The 14803-nt window shown below is 44.3% G+C and overlaps 1 protein-coding gene across 1 annotated transcript; it reads right to left on the bottom strand.

Moving 5' to 3' along the window:
* Window positions 1-5343: 5343 nt before the first annotated feature.
* Window positions 5344-14286, bottom strand: LOC136755193 (uncharacterized). Its single transcript, XM_066711678.1, has 9 exons — window positions 14227-14286; window positions 12764-12838; window positions 11884-11982; window positions 10257-10417; window positions 9908-9991; window positions 9646-9808; window positions 9025-9459; window positions 7684-7807; window positions 5344-7475 (listed from the first exon to the last, which is right to left on the bottom strand). The coding sequence occupies exons 3-9, from the start codon at window positions 11950-11952 to the stop codon at window positions 7375-7377; spliced, it is 1137 nt and encodes a 378-aa protein (XP_066567775.1). The 5' UTR covers window positions 11953-11982; window positions 12764-12838; window positions 14227-14286; the 3' UTR covers window positions 5344-7374.
* Window positions 14287-14803: the final 517 nt, after the last annotated feature.

Raw genomic sequence — 14803 nt, 5'->3', positions numbered from 1 at the left:
TAACCCTAACCCCTAACCCTAACCCTAACCCTAACCCTCAAACCCCAAACTTAACCCCTATACTCAACCCTAAAATACAATTACCCCACAATTTAACTAGGCACTCAAACCTACCCCTAAACCCAATCCCCAAACCTAACCCTTAAATTTAACCCCTAACCCCAACCCCAACCCCAACCCCAACCCTAACCCCAATCCTAACCCCAACCCTAACCTCAAATATGAATAACCCTTAATTTAATTAGGCCCTCAAGCTTAAACCTACCCCTGAACCTAAACCCTAAACCTATCCCTTAAACTTAACCCCTAAACTCAAGCCTAAAATAACCCTAACCCTAAAATACAATTAGCCCACAATTTAACTAGGCACTCAAACCAACCCCTAAACCCAATCCCCAAACCTAACCATTATTCAAATGTAACCCTCAATCCTATCCCCAATAATCAATTTCACGACTTATCCTTAAATTTATTCCCCATAACTTATTCCCTAGAAACCTCCATATAACATTTCAACCTCATCCCTTTCCCCCCCCAAAAAAAACAAAACCCAGACTCCCTTAAAAACCTAGGTAATAGACTTCCAGACTCCATAACTAAATTTTAAATTTTAATCCCAATTCCAAACATTCCCCTTACTTTCAAGACGTATTCTTGTACATACAAACTTCACATCATTCAATTACACCACATCTCATCCCACTGAATTACCTTAACAAAACAGACTATAGAACAAATACTTTGGATGCATCTTTTAAGGACACAACAATAGCCTCAACACCTGTGACTGCCAGTGCACTTGAGGATGTCAGAGGAACCAAAGGTTTGATTCACCTGACAACCTCAATAACCTATTTTTTTTAAACCTAACCAGCCAGTGCCACCAGGTTAGGCTACATGATAAGTCCACAAAATTCAAGACATGTACAAATGATTGATACAGAAGAATTATACAGTTTGTTTCCTTTTGCAGATTATATTAAGATCAGGAGGTCAATTACACCTTTAAAAAGGGAATAAAAAAGACCAAAACACTATGGGTACTTCATTGCTCCAAAGGAGCAAATCCCATAGTGCATTATGAAGACCTAAAACCGCAGGATAATAACTGCAAATCACCAATATACTCACCTTCTATTACGGGAATTATATAGCACTTGAAAAAGCCTAACAATTGGCGAAACGTCGTGCAAATTCACCAAAAGAGCAGGAGAATAAGATCAACTTCAACCAACCCGGGTTGGAGAACAGTGGCTGGAGCGCTACGGCCACCAACACATTCATACTATTATTTTCTGCAAACTCGGATACAGAACGGACAACACACCGGATACCAGGACTTGAAAGACTTTCAACGGAATTACAAGGGTAGGAATTGGACTTATTTACTCTTGCTTTTAAACCCAAAACCGGAAAAAAGTCATCCTACCTATGTACAATATATTGATACATTTTGTATGACTTTTCTTTTATCTGTATTACTCCTGTATATTTTTGTTTTAAAAGACTTTTATGCTCTGTTTTTAGGATATTTTAAGCACATCATACTGAGGTTTCTTAAAGAACAACAATAGCAGAGCCTTTGTTTTTACTAGTTGGAGCAATTTGTTAATGCTAACTACAACATTATTTATTCCTTTTTTTTAAAACCATTAATAAATAAATTGTCATACTATATAGTATTGTATCCTATCTACAAACACTATGGACAGAACACAAATGGTTAAACATTTCTACAGATTAGTCATCACCTAACAATAACAAATAGTGCTATTTATCAAGACAAATTACCAATAGCCTTCCAAAGACAAACTAAAATACTAGGACAGTACATCAAACCTGCTATCCCTACATTTGATACTTTAGAACTACTGACGGCTAACGCAATTAATTGGATGCACACAAATTTACAGATATTGCAAGTACATTATGAAAATGCATTAAACGCATTACTAGAAGACATTCTACAATACAAAGGGACGAACTGGAAAGATAAACTGGACCAAGCTATGACATGGGCAAAATGAAATTATGGAAATAGATTAAAGCCAGAAATTCTACATAAAACCAAGCACCGAATTGAAATCCTCCTAACTAATCAAACACAAATCGCATCAACAAACGGATTAATAGACACACAGAATGTTAATTCACAACTAAGTAATCAGTTTGCTCCTTTAGCCACACTAGAACCCAACCTATCTACACAGAGACCCAAAACTGCTAGATTCTACAGTAATGTGGTAGTTTCGGATTCACAAGGCATTCACTCGTCCCCTATAGAAGAAACTCCTATCCCTACAAGACTATCATATTCTAGACCCTTGCTCCCACACAATATACCCAAACCAAGACCAACCATAATATCAACCCCAATAGAAGAAAACCCCAGCCTCCCTTCACTACCATATACTAGCCCCTTACCTCCCCGAACCATAGCCAAACCTAGACAAACCACAATACCAGCCCAGATACACCACTCTACAACAAATATAATGATTCCACTGGACAGCCCCATAATAGACACAAGTAATATTGATGCAGATCAGGATAATACTGATGGAAGATTCACAATTCGAAACAGATTAAATATGGAACAGAGGAATCTCTTAAACAAAGGGTTTTCCTTTGTCCCGACCCCCGACCTTATTTTTTCTACACAGCTTAAAGCAGACATACAAACATATCATCGTAGATTAAAATTAGAAGGATACACAACATTCACCTAGACCTTTTATTCCCAAATCAATTTGGGAACCAAAAAATAATCCAATACATCCACATATAAGACAACTAATAACAACTATTTGAAGGTTCAAAAAGGGTCTTTTGAAGAAATGGAAAATCAGAAGTGTTTCTCACACTTGTATTACAAGAGTCACTTATTTGCAAAAATGGTGTAAAACTATAAAAAGGAAGACTTAAAGTCAGACAGGGTAGAAATGCGTGACCGCTGGATTTGTACAGGATTTCTGGTGATAAATTCTCAGTCGTTAGGGGGGCTACTTTTGTGTTGTTGATGGATCCGTGCCGCTCCTGCAAACCCCCACCGCGGTGCTGAGAGCAGGACGTGCTGCTTCTGAAGCCCCTCCACTGCAGTGTGATCCTGTCAGGGCATCAGTGGAATGACTGTGTGAACTGTTTTGGTGAAGCAAGTTCTTAATAAAACGTTCAAATATTCAACTGTGTTGGTTTGGTCTTTATAACTCACCCTATGGTTATTTATTTATCATTTTTCTCCATTTCTCTTTTCTGTGCCTGATTGTTTTAGGTTAACCCTATCTCACTAAAGACCTGCTTGATTTACACATGATCCGGTGTGACTCTAGTGTGACTGTGTCTCCCTCTGCGCTTATCTTTCACTGTGGCCTCTATGGTTGCTGCTCCTTCTGGCCTCTGTCTGTATTCTGTTTGTGTGCTGCTAGCTAGCTCTCACTCCCCCGAGGTGCTGAGACTGGAGATTATTTAACTAAAAAGTATAGCTCTACTGGTTTAATAGACATATACTTAATTATGTATACATAATGAATTATGTAACATGTCTAAAGTTACTTTAGTATTTTTTAATTTTATTTTTTTCTTAACATCATAGGGTTCATTCTTTATTTCTGTAAGAAAGTTACTACAATAAGGCTTTTGTTTGACCTTGGAGAGTTATCTAACTAACAAAGACAGTTGTGCTCATTTAAATGTCAATTATATACTGTATTTTAAAGCCCTGCACGGGCCTCTAATCTAGGCCCTGGCCCGGCCCTGGCCCGAGACCCTCAGGCCCCAGCCCGGCCCTTGGCCAACAGCTGATCACAATTCTTGGCCTGAGTCCGACTGGAGCCAGTGTTTTTTTTTTTTTTAATTTATTACACAGCCTATACTACTGTTGCAGCAATTAAAAAAGTTCAGTTTTGTTTTTAATGTTTTTTAAAGTGACGACCAAGCGGCCAGGGGCCAGACAGTGAGTTGATCACGTTTGATCAATTTAGCCTCTCAAATCAACACTTGACTTGCCTACAATAAAATCCATAGATATAAAACACTTCAAGCATATCACACAATGTTAGTTTAAATGTTTATTATCACCACCACAGTAAAAAGGCATTTTTGACAAGCTGACCAGGCTGCTCTGCTGCTCGCAACGGCATGCGGAAAAACGAACGAATGATCTAAACACATAAAATAAAACACGCAGGTTATCTTACCTCAAAAATACATCGTCACCACAGAACATGGCCATTCTTATGTCCAATAGTTTTCAACAGTTAGACTAATGAAAAGAAAGTCCAATCAAACGAAAAACAAGACAGCCTCCTAGTCTTAACATGGCTACAGTCAGAAGAACAGTCTCTTACAGAGCATCGTGGAGAAAAAACACAGCATTATTATTATTATTTTTATTTCTTGGCAGACGCCCTTAGCCAGGGCGACAGCATCCATAGTGGAAGGTTTCAATCCAGTCCTGCTTTCTTCTATAACTCTTCCAGCTGCACTGAAGGCGGGGACACTCAACACGCGGCGCGGCTGCATGTTCTCGTGTTGTACGTGGGAAACCTGTGTGTGTGCGAGTAGACTGTGTCATGCGTGTCAGTTTGATAGGTTATAAAACGTCTTTCTATGTTTGTTTTACCATCATCAACTTCTAATAGTTTCTTTTAATTAATTAATGTCTAAAATATGAAAAGGAGGAGGAGCCTAAAACAGGCCCGATGCCCGGCCCGCATGTAAACTATGACGTGAAAATTGGCCCAAAGCCCGGCCCGTCGGGCTAGGGCTGAAATGTAGGGCTCTACTGTATTTCTTAAGTTAAATAAGTGTGGTTTAGTTTACTTACTGTCAGGGGGAAATTTATTAAAATTGTGTTTTCATTCTTTATGTCTGTAAGAATGTTACTAGTTAGTTGTACTGAAGGCTGTTCAAACTTCTTATTGTCACTACAACCAAGACCATTAAGGTCTTCAGACTGCACCCCCAAGCTATTCTAATGTGTAAATTATATAAATATACATACACACATAGGTGTGTGCTTAGATCGTATTGAGTGTATTTACTTAATCTTAATGCATGAATGGATTATATTACATATTTATTTAAAATAATTTGATGTTTTGTTGTTACAAATGCTGATTTTATTGAGTTGTATTGAAATTTCTCAGTTTCTACATATATAGTCTATGCTTCTTATATAACATATATATTCTATAATTCTTCTATATTTAAGTATTTCTTAACTTAACTTAGTAACGTTACATTTAATTTACATTGCACGGTGTTGTGAATACACACACACACATACACAAACACATTAAAACGTAATCATTTTATTTATTCGATCTTTACATGCATCTGTAATTTAAATAATACGTTTGATATATTCTGAAATGCAAGAAAATATTGGTCTTGGGTAGGTGTAGTATTTACTGAGATTATGTTGATTACTGAAAGTTTCAATTTACATTTTCTGTATTACATTTCTTTTAATTTTGCGCATATTCAGGATTTTCTAAAGTTCAGTCCATCTTGTGCCTCTCAAACTACCCACAGCCCATTAGGGGGGCCCACTCACATCACCTCAAATGTAAACAGAGCCTGTTCTCAAATTGTAAACAGACCCCACTCCGCCCAAAAATATACTAATTCTTCAAACCAAACTCTAACCTGATACGCTATTTCTTCTTCAGTGCCCTGTCAACTCCGCCCCCAAATATACTAATTATTCACCAACCCAAGGTTACAAAAGATGTAGACATCTCCTCGCCATCCCCTCTAGCTCAAAAAACTCCAGACCTTGTCCATTTGAAAGAGATAACACCTTTGGCCCTGTTGAAGAGACAGCTTTGCGGCTCTCGCTTAGTTAAAAATATCTAGGTTACTAAAGAATCTGGAGGGCATAAATATAACTATTTTGGGGCTTCACTAGCGTAGGGAAAATGAGCTATTTTACTACAGAATCAGTCTGGCTTAAATACAAATCTTTTGGAGGGTTTGAAAATAGTTGAAGAACCCCCTGTACATTCCTTCGGGGCCCTTTCAGCTCCACCCACAAATATTACAATTTCAGAGTCCTGTCAACTCCACAAATATGCTAATTATTCAGTGACTCATGACACGCCCCCTAGGAAGGGGCCCTCGAGTTCAACTCAAGTTCAAGGTCAAAAGGTCAAACCCCCCTCAACCCCCCTTAATGAGTGCCCTATATAACTACTTAAGTTTCAGCATCTCTGTATATATTCTATAAGTCTCAGCATCTCAGTATATAGTGTATAAGTCTCAGTATATAGTGTGTAAGTCTCAGCATCTCAGTATATAGTGTATACGTTTCAGCATCTCTGTATACAGTGTATAAGTCTCCGTATATATATGTCTCAGTGTCTCGGTATATAGTGTATGTGTCTCAAACCACAATCTCCCTATATTTATATTATATTTTGAGGAACAGCTCAGAGCTGACAACATAAACAATATACACGTCCCACGTCCCACGTCATCTACTGCTAGGCAAACCGTGCAGACATGTCAACCGAAAGTCTTGAGTGTGTTAGGAGTTATGATATTGGACACATTCCATGTCTGCCTAGCAACTAAATCTGTAATATGTCCTGCCCCGAAACGGACTTCTGACATGTATAAAACTGTGTGCTGTGGACAAACGATCTGGCATTGTGTCGGTGACTTTTTTTCTTCCCGAGCTCGTCTCCTGTGGAGGATCTACCATCCTGCACTGACGGCGCTGAGTTATCCTAGTCCAGGGGTTATCCTAGTCCAAGGAACCTGAAGGGTTTACTTCTGGTGAAGTGGTTGTACCTTAACACAGCATCTCAGTATATAGTGCATCACTCTCAGCGTCTCGGTATATATATGTCTCAGCATCTCGGTATACAGTGTATAAGTCTCAGTATATACATATGTCTCAGCATCTCGGTATATAGCATCTCAGTATATAATGTATAAGTTTCAGCATCTCTGTATAAGTCTCAGCGTCTCGGTATATATATGTCTCAGCATCTCAGTATATAGTGTATGTGTCTCAGCATCTCGGTATAGGGTGTATAACTCTCAGCATTTCAATATATATATGTCTCAGCATCTCAGTATATAGTGTATGTGTCTCAGCATCTCGGTATAGGGTGTATAAGTCTCAACATATAGTGCATCAGTCTCAGCGTCTCGGTATATATATGTCTAAGCATCTCGGTATACAGTGTATAAGTCTCAGTATATATATATATATATATATATGTCTCACCATCTCGGTATATATTCTATAAGTTTAAGCATCTCAGTATATTTGGTATAGTGAGACGCACACACTACTTACTGAGATACTACCGAGACGCTATAGTGAGACGCACGCACACACACACACACTGTGTTGAGTGAGCATCACTCCCTCACTACCGAACTGCGGCAGCACAGACGGTTGAAGAAGCTGTAGAATCGCTTCCAACGGGACAATCTGGCCTGGCTCGGCGCCTCTGCAGCACCTGAAACACAGAGACACACGCGTCAACGTCTCTGTCCCCTGCATCGCCTACCCACACTGGCCCATCGGCCTGGACTCTGGGTCCGGTGTTGCAGGAGACGACAATGTCTACAGCTGTGAAACATTTTCAAGAGGCCCTGATGAAAACCAATTAACCACATTCAGAAACGCTGGCTTCCCACGGAGGGACTCATCTCACCAGAACATACCTGCGGGGAGATGCTCAGACCCATCCTGTCCGGGCTGCTCGTCCTCTACGGGCTGCGTCTCATGCCCGTCCTGTCCGAGCAGCTCGGATGCTGCGGTCTGGGCCTCTGGCTGTGATGGGAGGTCCTGTGTGCACATAGGACAGAGCAGAGCAGAGTCTCAGTACACGCTACAGACAGACAGAGATGCACCGATGAGGTCACCATGTGTCACGTTTGGCCGTGTGACACTCAGGGGGAGGGGCTAAAACACAGGGCTGCAGCCGAACCGACACACAAAGCCGACGACAGCACAGAGCAGTCCGGTGTGCGTCTGCCTGCCGGCTCCTACCAGGACATTAAAGCTGACACCGGAGACAATTAAACTGAGCTAAAGGCACGATTGCAGTTAAAGGCAATAGAGCTGTAGCCCCGTCCGGGAGGAGGCATGGCGAAACTTGCCTCATTGTAAATACATGTTATTACACAGGCAGTATAATACTTCACACACATCCATTCTCAACCTGCGCGCTTGTAGTCCCGGACAGTTTGCTGCATCAGAACCGTTAGCTCTGATATCAATAGGTTCTAACAGGGAATGATCCCATCACAGTGCCCTACAGATGAACACTGGTAGATCCAGGCCATGGTGTCTGAGTCATGCACGGAGCCTGGCCTCAGGCAGGTGCAGTCACACCTCATATGGGAGGAGAGCGCTCAGGTCATGGCTGAGGAGCAGTGTGACCTGACTGTCTAGCACAGGCACTGTGCCGTAAGTGCCGTACAAATGGTCACGTCATAAGTAGCTGAACAGCAATGTTGTGGAACGATTCCCGTTCATAAAATCTGCCTCATTTGGTCCTTGATGCGGACCTGACTGTCCAGCGATGCCTGTGTGGATCTCTGCATGAGTCTGTGACACAATAAGGACAGGAGTACCTGTGCATCACATTGCATACAACCGCGCAGCAGCAGCACATGTTCCTGCAACAGCAGGCTGCGCCGGGCGCACTGCTAATGTACGGCGAGTAGATTTATTAGGCGAATGACACCTTGCAGGCGGACTCTACAGCTCAGAGACACGTGTGAATCATTCCACTGATCTGTGTGGTCTCTCAGGACTCTAATTCAACGTGCTCTCGGTCTCTGAGGGCTGGGCAGAAGCACGAGCTGTGAGTGAGGACTGCTGGGCTGGCAGCTGACTCGGGGCACACAGCCAGACTTCTGTCAAGTCATCCTCAGTTATCTGGCGAACGCGGTGTGGAGCGGGGCCAGCTCTCTCATTGCCAGCAGAAGGACAGCGGCCCGCCCTTCGGCTCAGTCAGTGGCTGCTCGTTCTGCAGCTCCAGGTCACATGGTACTCACCGCAGCTGGCGTCTCCTCAGGAGCTGCCTTCTCGTCCCCAGAGGTGGCGCTGTCCTGCTCCTGCTCCTCTTCCACCACAGCCGGCACCAGGCCCTGTGCCAGTTCCACCATTTCCTCTGAGGAGCCGCTGTCACCCATGCGCTGCTCACATCCTGCGCCCTGCGTCTCCGGCGCTGCAGTCGACTCCAGCTCCCCTGACACCACCGACGGCGTCAGGCCCTGCGCCGGTTCCACCATTTCCTCAGAGGAGCTGCTGTCGCCCATGCGCTGCTCACATCCTGCGCCCTGCGGCCCCGGCGCTGCGGCGGGCTCCGGCTCCCCCGACACCGCAGACAGCACCTCCACCAGCTCGGCTGCTGGGGCCGACTCATGGGGGGTCAGTATCACGGCTGCCGGTTCATGCAGCGGGAGGATCTCTGTCGGACTCAAGCCACTCTGGAAAGGAAATGAACGCACATAACAAACACACACACACACAGCAAATGAACACTCAATAAACACACACTCTCCCTCTCGCCTTCCCTCTCTCTCCCTCCCTCCTTCCCTCTCTTTCTCCCTCCCTACCTACTTCACTCTCTCCCGCTCTCCCCTTCCCTCTCATTCCCTCCTTCTCTCCCTCACCACTGGGGTGGCTCCGCAGTACAGCAGCAAGCGGACTATCTCAATGTCCTGCAGTTCCTCCGCCTTTTGCATGGCTGTGCAGTTCTCGTAGTCAGCCTGGTCCATGTCTACCCCTGCCATGCACCAGTCTCGTAGCTGGTCCATGTCCCTTTTCTTCACGGCCCTGGGAGATGGAGACAGAAGGTCAGTGTGGGGCGGTGCAGCACAGGGACTTGGCCCTGAGGCGGAGGTGCGCAGACAGACCCACGCGGGCCGCACTCACCTGACCAGCTCCATGCCCAGCAAAGAGGGGGAGATGCTCACGGGGAACTTCACCCTTCGCAGGATCAGAATTATGTCAATGTGCCTGGGAACACAGGATTACATGTCATTACATGCCAACAGAAACACACGGCACAGTGCGTACACCGCCTAGCACTACCACACACACACAGCACTGCCACACACAGTACAGACACACACACACACACACACACAGTACAGACACACACTCTCTCACTCTCTTACACACAGACACACACACAGTACAGACACAGACTCTCTCACACACACACACACACACACACACACAGCACTACCAAACACACACACACACAAAGTCCAGTACTGACCTGTGCTTGACCGCCAGGTGCAGGGGCGTGTGACCGAAGTGGTCGACGGTAGCAGCGTCAGCCCCGATCTCAAGCAGATAGAGGACGATGTCCTTCCTGCCCAGCTCGCAAGCCTTGTGCAGGACTGTGACCCCCTCTCCATCGCCCTTGTTCACATCCATCTGAGAGAGAGAGAGAGAGTCATCATATATAAATATATCCATATCCCCCTACAGAGAGAGTGGAGACATACAGTGAGAGAAAAAAGTATTTGATCCCCTGCTGATTTTGTACGTTTGCCACTGACAAAGAAATGATCAGTCTATAATTTCAATGGTAGGTGTATTTTAACAGTGAGAGACAGAATAACAACAAAAAAATCCAGAAAAACGCATTTCAAAAAAGTTATAAATTGATTTGCATGTTAATGAGGGAAATAAGTATTTGATCCCCTATCAATCAGCAAGATTTCTGGCTCCCAGGTGTCTTTTATACAGGTAACGAGCTGAGATTAGGAGCACTCTCTTAAAGGGAATGCTCCTAATCTCAGCTCGTTACCTGTATCAAAGACACCTGTCCACAGAAGCAATCAATCAATCAGATTCCAAACTCTCCACCATGGCCAAGACCAAAGAGCTGTCCAAGGATGTCAGGGACAAGACAGCTGGGACCATAGTCATCAAGAAAACAATTGGTAACACACTACGCCGTGAAGGAATGAAATCCTGCAGCGCCCGCAAGGTCCCCCTGCTCAAGAAAGCACATGTACAGGCCTGTCTGAGGTTTGCCAATGAACATCTGAATGATTCAGAGGAGAACTGAGTGAAAGTGTTGTGTTTAGATGAGACCAAAATCAAGCTCTTTGGCATCAACTCAACTCGCCGTGTTTGGAGGAGGAGGAATGACCCCAAGAACACCATCCCCACCATCAAACATGGAGGTGGAAACATTATGCTTTGGGGGTGTTCTTCTGCTAAGGGGACAGGACAACTCCACCGCATCAAAGGGACGATGGACAGGGCCATGTACCGTCAAATCTTGGGTGAGAACCTCCTTCCCTCAGCCAGGGCATTGAAAATGGGTCGTGGATGGGTATTCCAGCATGACAATGACCCAAAACACACAGCCAAGGCAACAAAGGAGTGGCTCAAGAAGAAGCACATTAAGGTCCTGGAGTGGCCTAGCCAGTCTCCAGACCTTAACCCCATAGAAAATCTGTGGAGGGAGCTGAAGGTTCGAGTTGCCAAATGTCAGCCTCGAAACCTTAATGACTTGGAGAGGATCTGCAAAGAGGAGTGGGACAAAATCCCTCCTGAGATGTGTGCAAACCTGGTGGCCAACTACAAGAAACGTATGACCTCTGTGATTGCCAACAAGGGTTTTGCCACCAAGTACTAAGTCGAAGGGGTCAAATACTTATTTCCCTCATTAACATGCAAATCAATTTATAACTTTTTTGAAATGTGTTTTTCTGGATTTGTTTGTTGTTATTCTGTCTCTCACTGTTAAAATACACCTACCATTGAAATTATAGACTGATCATTTCTTTGTCAGTGGGCAAACGTACAAAATCAGCAGGGGATCAAATACTTTTTTCCCTCACTGTACTGGTGGACTGGATCTGCTTATGCGTCAGTCCATTTCTCACCAATTTCAGGATGTCCTTCAGGGAGTCCAGATTGTTGTCCTCCACTGCTTGACATGCGAGAGGTGGCATGAACTCATAACGTATGTTCTTCTCCTCCTCCTGAGAGAGAGAGAGAGAGAGAGTACTTTCAGTGCACAGGATATGAGAGTAATCAAACAGGAACACACTTTGCAGCACAAAACATGTTTTTTTTTATATTAGTTAAAAGAACTCAAAACACTAAAAACAAAGACACCAACAAACGAGATGAGTTGTGGTTGGAGCAGCAGGGCGGCAGGAGACACTGGACTAATGTCTTCTGCTCATGTTTGTAGCCGCTATGAGGTGCAGGCCTGCAGTTCTGTCCCAGCGGAAGATCAGTGCTGTCGCTCTGCAGCGCGGGGCGCCAGGTCAGTGCGTTTGTCTCCCCCCCGCCTAGCCGCCTCGCAGCCCGTCTGTCGGCTGCCTCCGCTCTCCTCCTGCCCAAACTTCAGATTTCACTTAGAGAGAAACCGAGCGGAGAGATTCCCTCCGGCACTATCTTTCACGTTCAAATTGTGAACATTTTTTATCGGGCAGAAAGTCTGCAGAATAATTGATACTGTACCTTTTTTTGTATTTAATGTACTTTATAAAACTGTTTTGAACACTGCAAATGTGTTAGTTATGGTAATAAAGTACCTTTCACTGAAAATGTAATTGAGTGAGAGACAGTGAGGGAGACAGACAGATGGACAGACAGAGTGTAAGCGGCGCTGTGGTCACTGAGACACAGGAGAGGTGGACACAGAGATGCACATTCACCTCCACTGCACTAAATATAGCCAAATTGGGATAATATTTAGGAAATAATTAGGCTAGAGACAGACAGAAAGACAGAGGGAGACAGGGAGAGATATACCTCCTTGGTCTTGGGCTTGGCGTCATTCGTCACCACTCCGACCCATCGTGGTAGACTGGGGTCACCGGGGACGCCCTGCATGCAATGGAGTACATTTTAACACAAACACATCACACAGACTCAGCACAGCGCAGCACATGGGCGCCATGCAGCTACGTGTTTTGGGGGCACAGCTGGAAAACAGATTAGGATTGCCACGAATGGTTGGTAGGTCATGCCTTTAACTACATGTTAGGCTTTCGTCCGTATAAATGTCAATTTATTATTCAATTTAATACACTATGGGAGGAATAGAACAGTTCACACCGCTCAGCGCTGCACATGTCTGTCAATAGAGACATCTTTGCTTCTTAATGTTAGTTAACAAATGTCATGTTTTTTTCAAATAAAAGCATTCAGTTTTTATGTTTCAAATATAAACTCTCTGACAGTCCATGTTAGATATCGCAGGGATTTGAGCCTCGTTTTCGCATCATGCAAACATGGCGGACGTGTGTTCATAGTGAGTCCATACTGAGTCTGACACAGTCCTGCTGTCGTCACTGACGAGTTAAACACACTGCACACTGGTGTGTTAAACACGGTGTGTCTGTGAAGGATGTGCGCTGATCGCCTCAATCATCATCATCATCATCATCATCATCATCACAATGTACCAGCAGCACAATGACTGGCAGCGGTGTATACAACCCAGGTACTCAAAAACGTCCATTAGATTAATTAGCATTTTTGTAAAAACACGTTTATAGACACACCTTATAAATCAATAGCACAACAGATCAAACAACAGCGACTAGGCCTGTGTTTTTAGCGACTGCACTGACCGCCGGTTTAAAACGTAACATACCCCATATGCGCTCCGGTGACATATATTATATATGCCTCTATATATTATATATATAACTGCCGCTGAGTGAGTAACAGACATGCGCAGACCCGGCGCCGCGCAGGGATCGTGCGATGGTCAGTGCGGCTCCGAGCGGCCGGACTGCGCAGGCGCCGATTTAGGGGCTGTCGCTAAATTGCACACTGTGGCGAAAGTGGCCAGGGATCATCGAAGATAAATCATATTTACCGAAATGTCAGGTTTGACATAAAACAGACGAGCAGCGGGAATCCCATGGGGGGCGTGTCTGGGCGTGCTGTGAACTTTGTTATTGAAGGACATTTCGATCAATGTTACGCCATTTTTCAGCATTTCAATGTGGTTCAAGCAATAGGACAGACACGTCGCTTGGCCAGAGCCGGCGGTGCGGCCCCTGCGACGTCCGGGGTTGCCTGCGAGGTCCCGCCGCTAGCGGCCGGAGTGCAGCTGGGTTTGCCGGCCGCTGGGTGAACAACTCGCCGGGGGTCGCACTCCGACAGGACATTACCGGCCACCGAGATGCGGTCGCTGCAGGGGAGTAGCCAAAACACTGAAGAAACATTTACTGACATCAATGAATGAAAAAAGTTAAACTTACAGATTCCCTTCTGTTCCAGACTACCCTCGCAGGAAGAGCTGCGCGTACGGGCTTGGTGAATACCGAGCACAAGTGACGGTCCGAACGCAAGCATAGGCTAATGTAGCAGAGAGCATTGTGACGTAATCATGTGCCATCAGACAACACAGTGGATGGGCGTGGCTAACCACGTACAGCATCGCCCCTCCCACAATACCAACACGTGTCTGATCTGAAGGGCGCTATACAAATACAAACTGATGTATTGATTGACATACTAATCCACACAACTTTCCCCTGGCTTTCCCTTTGTGTGTGTGATCGATCTATTACAGTGGTTATCACTGGTCTTGAAGGAACACCTACCCTGCAGGGTTTTGTTCTGAATTACTTAATTGAACCCTTAATTCAAGTAATGTAATTACCTTTGAATCTTTAAATTGTGTAACTGATACACATTTGGTTCCTTAATAAGATCATAATTTCCTTACTCTATTTTATACTTAACTTTAAACCCCTACTGTTAAAAATAATGTAAATGCTCTGATTTAGGAAATGATTAGTTCAATTAAGGGTTCATTTAAGTAATTTGAGAGCT

The sequence above is a fragment of the Amia ocellicauda genome, chromosome 8 (assembly GCF_036373705.1).
Source record: "Amia ocellicauda isolate fAmiCal2 chromosome 8, fAmiCal2.hap1, whole genome shotgun sequence".
Lineage (NCBI taxonomy): Eukaryota > Metazoa > Chordata > Actinopteri > Amiiformes > Amiidae > Amia > Amia ocellicauda.
The sequence above is the reverse complement of the archived record's forward strand: the minus strand, read 5'-3'. Positions and strand labels throughout refer to the sequence as shown.

Bases quoted from the DNA above. Each gene is read 5' to 3' on its own strand.
- LOC136755193 (XM_066711678.1), bottom strand. From the start codon at position 11,952: ATGCCACCTCTCGCATGTCAAGCAGTGGAGGACAACAATCTGGACTCC. The intron at 9,809-9,907 runs GTGAGTGCGGCC...TCCATCTCCCAG, and splicing joins CTGGGCATGGAGCTGGTCAG to GGCCGTGAAGAAAAGGGACA. The intron at 7,476-7,683 runs GTATGTTCTGGT...TCTGTGTTTCAG, and splicing joins GTCTGAGCATCTCCCCGCAG to GTGCTGCAGAGGCGCCGAGC.